Consider the following 9,064-nt stretch of genomic DNA (forward strand, 5'->3'; position numbering starts at 1 on the left):
TGTTGTTAGTACCCAAAGGACAAAGGTGTTACAAAATTGAAACCATAAAACCTGAACCTGTTAAAAAAAAAGTTAGTACCAAAATGCGAAACTAGCTATAAACCACATGGTCCATCTACATAAATGCGTAATTAACTCTTGTTGGATTCGCACACGGAGCAAATCCTAGTTAAAGTTAATACACAGCCAAAGATCTACCTATCTTAAAAAACAGTCCGTATTCTATTCTCCCACTAGTATAATAAGTACACTAATCTTGAGTAAAGGTGTCGTAAACTACGTAATAACACCACCTTTTGCTGACGCAACCCCCCCCCCCCCCCCCCCCCACACACACACATCCATCGCTTATAAATCCCCTCTCACACCCTCCATTTCTTACACCACCTTAACCGGCACCGGAGACATGCAAGGCCTCCGCTCTGACGCCGAGTTCACCCTACAACTATCTCCCACCACCGCTTCCCCACTCGCAATCAACATATCCGAGTCAACTCACACGACGATCCAACGACTCATAACCGAAAGCCCAGTTGTGATATTCAGCCGCTCAGACTGCTACATGTGTGATGTCATGAAACGTCTCTTTTATTCCATCGGTGTTTACCCCACTGTTATTGAACTGGAGGAGGATGAGATCGCTGATCTTGCTGCCTTTAACTGTCATGGTGGCGGTGGAGATGACGTGGCTCCGGTGGTGTTCATTGGTGGGAGTTTTGTTGGTGGGTTGGAGAGCCTTGTGGCAATTCATTTGAGTGGTTGTCTTGTTTCGAGGCTTGTGGAAATTGGAGTTCTTCAGGGTGTTGTGTTGTAACAGTGGTTAATTACAAAGGGTTGTTTTTGTAATTTTGTTTGATTGAAAAAATAATAATGTCTTTGTAGGTTTAACTTTGTTTATTAGTTATTGAATAGTAGCACATCATTATAAAATGCTTTTGACACTATATCGTAGTCGTATAAGTATATACGAAATTAAGTCGTATATTATTGTTATATGAACGAGCTCGGTATCAGTATCAGTATATCGAAAATACCGGTAGTGAAATTTGTTAAATATGAGTACCGGTATCTTAGTATATCAAACATATCTTGTACTTTCTTGGGCCTAACTAAGAAAAGAGAACAAGAGAAGAAAAGCAAAAGCAAATACGACTTTCAGCCAGGCTGCTTCATTTAAGTCTAGCTAGGACTTAGGCAAGACTTATCAATCGAGCAGTTATAAAGCAGTTTAATCGCATTTATCGTCTCTCACTTAGCTCTGATCTGGTGTCGTCGCTCACAGTCCAAGAAGAGTAGTCCTTTCGTTGGCTAGTGGGATTACGCTTAATGGGATAGACCGATCATCGCTTCCTTCCTCTACTACAAGCCAGCAAAGAAGTAGACTCATTCCTTTTTCACTGGCTAGCATCATAGGGTACAGTACTGGGACGATACCGGTACGGTACCAGTATTTGAAGGTAAAATTCGGTAAAAATACCTACCGTACTAAAAGTACTGATATCGAAAACGTCAAAAAGTGGGTATGGTACCGAAAAGAAATATGTATGAAAAATTCGGTAACGGTACCAAGTCCCATATGCTCATCTCTAATACGAACTACATGACTCATTTATAAATATACGAGTCGTATATCCTTTCTCTTATATACGATTCAAATATAGATAACTCACCAAACAAAGCATATATAGTCGTATATTTTAGTGTAAAAGATCCAATTTGTTCTACGTATAGTATTGTAGTACCCTTATAAAATCCGAGAAATAGTCTTGGACAATTTTTAAGCTCATGGGTGGATTTAGTTTAATATAAGGATCGAGAAACACTGATATTTTACTATGCTTTTATAAAGTAACTTACTTTCTATTAAATTTACTCGGTGGTAAGAAAACGGAACGAGTTAGGCCAGTTGGATCATGTAACATGTCATACCAAGTTCGATCAAAATAGGTTCAGGTTGAAATAGATCATTTTAAGAAGTATAATCACTAATATAATAACTCAAACCACCAAAAATAATAATTGAAGCTGGTAGATCCAATCATTATTGTATTTGTTATTAGGAATAAGTTGAGTATGACAATTAGAAGGATTATATTTGAGGTAAAAACCAATAACATCATCTGTTAATGTCCAAAGCCGTTGCTCATCTCTTCCGATAAATATATTAATCGAACCGTTTATACCCGAGATTGAACATAACCTTGCAAACTAATGATTTTAGGAGTTGTTAGAACCATGTTGAAAACGGAATATGGAAAATGGTTGGGTTGGGTAATGGGTAAAACACTTTTGCACATGTCAAAAGACTTCCATCCAAATTTTAAATAGTTATTTTACCTTAGAAGGCTCGTAAAAATTTGAAACAGCAAAATGAAATATATAATTCTTAATGTTTAATATAAAATGATCATTGGCGAAGTTGGGGTTCATTATTTAATCTCAAACATAATGATTTTAATCTTTAAGCTGTGATGATAGCGTCGATGAAAATAAGCAATGGTAAGATATTGACCGGGTTAAGAATTCCACCCATTCTGACCCGTGTGGTATTTTGCTCTTCCCAATTCCCCTTTGGACCCGCATAACAATTGTTTCCTTTTTGTTTGAGTTAACTGCCATTTTCGTTCCTGTGGTTTGGTCACTTTGGTCATTTCAGTCCATTTTACAAAAATGCGCCATTTTCCTCCCCGACGTTCTGGAAAGGTGCCATTTCAGTCCAAAAATCATAACCCAGTTAAGTCGGTTTGTAAATAAGGACTGATTGTGTAAATTTGTAACATAAAGGACCATTTAAGTAAATATTAAACACCACCACCACTAGCCCTGCCACCACCACCACTCCGCTGCCACCACCACCACCACCGCCACCACCACCACCACCACTCCGCTGCCACCACCACCGCCGCCGCCGCCACCACAGCCCTGCCACCACCACTACTCCGCTGCCACCACCACCACTGCCATCACCACCACCACACACTCTCTCTCTACTCTCTCTCTCTCTCTCTATGCTCTGCAATCACCACCACCATCACCTTTACCTCTCTACTCCGGTGACCAGAGCAAATCCGACCATCTTTCCGACACCCCACACCCCCACGTGTTAATCTTCTGTTTCTGTCGATCTGGGTCGAATTGAACGGACATCTGAAGTTCCTTAGATCCCCACAAACATTTTACACCCCTCACAATGCTCAAACACATCGATTTTAGCCGGAACCGAACCTGCAACTTCGCCGGAATCTTCACAGTGGCCAGAATCAGTCAACACGTCGTTCCAGCCGTTAACGGTTCGTTTTTCTTGTTCCGGTTCATTCGTTTATACTTGTACAATGTTTGCACCAGGTTAATTGGAATATAACCTGATTTTGGTCGTTAATTTGAGCCGTTGACTTTCTGTTGACCGCTTTGGGGGAGATGACACGGTTGACATCTGTGAGAGTGGTGGTGGCAGGGCTATGGTGGTGCGGTGATGAACGATGAACGAGAATGTGATGGTGCGGTGATGAACGATGAACGAGAATGTGCGGTGGCGGTGGTGGTGGCGGTGGCAGCGGAGTGGTGGTGGTGGCAGGGCTGTGCTGGCGGTGGCGGTGGTGGTGGTGGCAGCGGAGTGGTGGTGGTGGCAGGACTGTGGTGGCGGTGGTGGTGGTGGTGGTGGTGGTGGCAGCGGAGTGGTGGTGGTGGTGGCAGGGCTAGTGGTGGTGGTGTTACAAATTTACACAATCAGTCCTTTATGTTACAAATTTACACAATCAGTCCTTATTTACTAACCGACTTAACTGGGTTATGATTTTTGGACTGAAATGGCACCTTTCCAGAACGTCGGGGAGGAAAATGGCGCATTTTTTAAAAATGGACTGAAATGGCCAAAGTGACCAAACCACAGGGACGAAAATGGCAGTTAACTCTTTTTGTTTTAACCCATAGCTAATATAGCACTAACCCATTTGGTAGAAACATATATCTTTAAGAGGGGATGTCTAATGCTCAATTTGGAAAAAAAGGTAGTTTAGAATTTTGAATTATTGGTGTAAAGTAGCGTAAGAATAATATTTGTTGTTTAAAAAAATTATAAACCTACTAATATTTTGTTTATGATAAAAAATAATCTACAATATCATTATAAGCACCAATAATGGCTCAAAACTAAATATCTGAACCTGCTTTACCAAGTCAGGATATAAAATACAACTTTAATAAACACAATGATGATGTGTAACTAGATTTAGTGGTCTTGAGGGCTCAATCTATTTTAGGGTTAGTTTATTATTATTATTATTATTATTATTATTATTATTATTATTATTATTATTATTATTATTATTATTTAATTTCAAACCTTTTCCATTAGAGTTAATTACACAAATGGGTCCTGTGGTTTATACATAATTTCGCCTTTGGGTACTAACTTCTTTTTTTAACAGGTTTAGGTTCCATGGTTTCAATTTTGTAACACCTTTGGGTACTAACACCAAAATTAGTTAATTAATGACTAAAATACCCTTGCATTTTTTTAAGTTTATCAATGTAACACATTTGGGTACTAACATCTAATTTTATTTAAGTTTAAATCAATCTTACAAAATCTATTTTTTTTATTTTCATTATTTTATTATATCTCTTAATTAACATAAACTCTATTTATTTTTTTATTTTCATATTTTTATTAAATTTCTTATTTAACATAAAATCTACTTGTTACACCTGTATTTTTTTAATAGATTTTTTAAATAAAATCTACTAGCTATATAGTTTTATGTAAATTAAATTTTCGTTTTCAATTTTGGATTGAAATGATTGATAATAATAAATATCTTTCATGTAACAAAATTTAAGCCTTTTTTAACTCGTTTTTTTGTTCATTTACATTTTACTATTTTAGAAAATACTGGTGTAACAAGTAGATTTTATGTTAAATAAGAAATTTAATAAAAATATGAAAATAAAAAAAATAAATAGACTTTATGTTAATTAAGAGATATAATAAAAAGATGAAAATAAAAAAAAATAAATAGATTTTGTAAAACTGATTTAAACTTAAATAAAATTAGGTGTTAGTAGCCAAATGTGTTACACTGATAAACTTAAAAAAATGCAAGGGTATTTTAGTCATTAATTAAGTAATTTTGGTGTTAGTACCCAAAGGTGTTACAAAATTGAAACCATAGAACCTAAACCTGTTAAAAAAAGAAGTTAGTACCCAAAGGCGAAATTATGTATAAACACAGGACCCATTTGTGTAATTAACTCTTTCCATTATCAGTTTTTAACAAATGTTCATCTTACATTAGTGAATAAGAAAAAGAAATAAAATCCAAAGTTTTTAAAACCTTTCAAACATGTAAAAGAAACTTACGGAGTCACACACCCCATAACAATAAATATTTAGTTTTCTAAGCATTTTGATTTAAAAGGTTTCAACAATTCTAATGTGTTAAATTAAAAAAAAAAATTAACGGAGCCGGCATGTGAACGTGTACAATTTTTTTTTTTTAATCCATGTAATTTGGAGTATAGGGGTACAATTATTAGTAGAGAGACTACAACCATCACTAGTACTCTAGTGATGGCCACAAGTATTTAAGTTTCATTTTATGATGGGACTAAGTAAGTTTTCCTCCAGGTCTCAAGTTCGAGTCTGGGCGATAAGGGTTTTTTCATTAAGGGGTTTAAATTGGAGATCTATTATGCGAGAGAGCTCTCTAGCGCGGACCCAATTAAAACAACGTATGTTAGACCTTCCGGCATTTGTGAATAATTCACACCTTTTAAAAGAAAAAGTAGAGAGACTAGGTTTTTATGAATTGGATCTTGTGAGTAATTGTTATTTCTTTTACCTTCTTTTTATATAACCCTGCCACGTAGGATATCGAATCCCAATTCTCCAGTCAACACTCAACATCACGTTCAAGAATGAAGACTTTATGACTTAATGTGATGTAACCGAAAATCTGTCTCCAAATAATTTTTTTTTGAACGGCGTCTCCAAATAAATATGTTTCATATGACTAGGTATGTTATCATGAAAATTTGTCTCCAAAATAAATATGTTTCATATGACTAGGTATTTTATCAGCAATGAAATCTCTACGTTAGAGGCTTAATCTAGATCTATGGGTTGATCAGAAAAGGCATCAATGTTAATTCTCGTCCCCTTTGCAGCGAGGAGGAAGAGACCACGGAGCACCTCTTCCTCTCTTGCTTTGTAGCAACTATTCTATGGATTTGTTTTCTATATTTTGGATTTGCTGAATTTTCATGAGGTTGCAGCGAAGTCAGAGACAGAAGAAAATGTTGCGGTCAATCATTTTAATTGTTTGTTGGGCGATATGTGGATTTGTTTTCTATATTTTGGATTTGTTGAATTTTCATGAGGTTGCAGCGGAGTCAGAGACAAAGAAGAAAATGTTGCGGTCAATCATTTTAATTGTTTGTTGGGTGATATGGAAGCCAAGAAACGAAGTAGTAATCAGAGAAAAAATGTGAGAAACGAAGTAGTAATCAGAGAAAAAAAGTGAGAAACGAAGTACTAATCATAGAAAAAAGTTGAAGATTAGACCATGTGTAGTGGTAGAGGGTTATAAATTTATAATGCCCCCATCATGGGACATTATACGACACGTGGCGTCCTAGTCAGCAAGGGAGCATTATAGCAAAAGTGGCGTAGTGGGGCATTATGCCGATAACCCTCATTCAATCATTTCACAATTATTTTTTTTAATTTAAAACATAAAAAACTTCATTAATTTAAAAATAAAAATTACATTAGTTGAAATAAAAAAAAAACTGAAAAAAAAACAGAAAATAAAAAAAACAATACTAGAAATAAAAAAAAAACATCCGATTAAATTAAAAAAAAAAAACTAGTTTTCGTCTTCGCTTTCTTCACCCTCGCCAACTTCGTCTTCCTCGTCCTCCGTTTCTTCCTCTCCCTCAGGTGGTACGTACCGAACCGACCATGCGTGGTGTACCAAATCAACCATTAACTGGGAATAGTACGGTTCGTAACGCAACTCTCGCGCATTATTCACTCTTTCTTCCATTGACGCCTGCGGATGCTCCTGTTGAACGACTTCTGGCACATAATTCTGGCATATCGCCTTTCCTTCGTCTTCCAAAATCATGTTGTGCATGATTATACAAGCGTACATAGCATCTCTCATTTTTTGCTTGCTCCATTCACAACAAGGATTTCTCAAGTATTGCCAGCGTTGTTTAAGAACCCCAAAGCATCTCTCAATGTCTTTTCGTGAAGACTCTTGAACCTTTTTAAAGTATGCTCTTTTGTCATCAATAGGATCACTAAACGTCTTCACGAAAATCGAATACCTAGGATAAATTCCGTCGCTCAAATAATATCCATAGGGGTAGTAGTTTCCATTTGCGTAAAACGACGCTTTTGGAGCTTTGCCAGAAATCCACTCCTCTAACAACGGCGATTGTTCAAAAACATTGATATCATTGCATGACCCGACCACGCCAAAGTAAGCCGACCAAACCCAAAGGTCCTGTGAAGCAACCGCCTGAAGAATAATAGTGGGTCCTTTTTGGTCACCACGTGTGTGTTGGCCTCGCCATGCAGTCGGGCAGTTATCCCAACGCCAATGCATGCAATCTATGCTCCCGATCATACCAGGCAAACCATGCTCGGCATTATGTACCTCGTAGATCTTTTGAAGGTCCTCCCATGTAGGCGTTCTAAGATAACGCGTACCGTACACATCAATTATACCCTTATAAAAAAATATAGATAAACATAAGATTCAAAAAAAAATTCTAAGCATACTCGTCGTTTAAAAAAAAATAAAAGTAAAGTATAAGAATTATACCGCGACAAAAATGTTCCAAGCTATCTCGTGTTGTTTTCTCCGCCATTTTTAGATACTCATCGTTGATGTCGGTAGTGTAACCATAAGCAAGGATTCGTAATGCCGACGTACACTTTTGGATACCGGTAAATCCAAGTGCCCCTCTCGCATCCGGTTTTTGTTTAAAATAATCGTAGTTGGCTTCTAAGCCGTTGACTATGCGTAGAAACAACCGCTTACTCATCCGGAAACGACGCCTAAAAAATTCGTTTGAAAATGTCGGCGCCTCGTCAAAATAGTCTTTCATCAAACGATCGTGTGCCGCGCGTCGGTCTCGTTCAACATAGCCTCTTTTATTTTTTTCTGCTTGGGGCCGACGAGAATGCTTGACATATCGCACCGCTAGTTGACATGCACTCGTAACCGCCTCTTGCTCAAGCTCCTCATCGGTCGAACCATCGCCATCCGCAAAATACTCGTTGTAGTAAAAATTTATCATGGATGAAGAACTAGGAGAATCCATCAACTTTTTTTAAAAATGGTGGGATTTTTTAGAGAGGTTTTGATATTGTTTTCGTTGAAAATGGATGAGTTTTGGTTGTTTATATATATATATATATATATATATATATATATATATATATATATATATATATATATATATATAATAGGTTTAAAAAAAATTAAATCAAACTAGCCGTTTGATTGGTTGTTGGTTTTCGATTAAGCGTTTTAATTTAAACGCCGGCAACAATTTTTTGATTTAAAACGCCCTATACCGCCTGGTGTAGTGGGTTATGGGGCGTTATAGGGCGTTATTTTTGAATTTTTTTTATGGATAACGCCCCATTACACACGGTCTTAGTAACCTACTAGATGAAATAAAGAAAATTTGGGGGAATGTAACTATGCTTGGTGATTTTTAATAAAGATGGCTTAAAAAAAATAAACAAAAAATTAGAGAATTGTTTGTTGTGACAAAAATGTGATGGCGTGATTGGACTCGTATCCAGTTTTTACACACATATCGCAACAATAGGTCTTGAACATAAAAAAACAAAGAATTCATCACATATGAGTTCTAATTTTGTTCTTACAAATATGTCGTGTAGAGAGTAGACTACATCAAAATAATAAGATATTTATTTATTTATTTTTTGAACAGCAAAGGTTACCCCTGTACTATTTTATATCACTTACTAGGTTATAACCCCGTGTATTACACGAGGTTGAATAAATCTATATCTATTTAT

General features: G+C 36.5%; 1 protein-coding gene across 1 annotated transcript; it reads left to right on the top strand.

Annotated features, from left to right (window-relative positions):
• The first annotated feature begins 368 nt into the window (after nucleotides 1-368).
• Nucleotides 369-930, top strand: LOC110930120 (glutaredoxin-C6). Its single transcript, XM_022173347.2, has one exon. The coding sequence runs from the start codon at nucleotides 407-409 to the stop codon at nucleotides 812-814; it is 408 nt and encodes a 135-aa protein (XP_022029039.1). The 5' UTR covers nucleotides 369-406; the 3' UTR covers nucleotides 815-930.
• Nucleotides 931-9,064: the final 8,134 nt, after the last annotated feature.

This window comes from Helianthus annuus, unplaced genomic scaffold (assembly GCF_002127325.2).
Source record: "Helianthus annuus cultivar XRQ/B unplaced genomic scaffold, HanXRQr2.0-SUNRISE HanXRQChr00c071, whole genome shotgun sequence".
NCBI classification, from domain to species: Eukaryota; Viridiplantae; Streptophyta; class Magnoliopsida; order Asterales; family Asteraceae; genus Helianthus; species Helianthus annuus.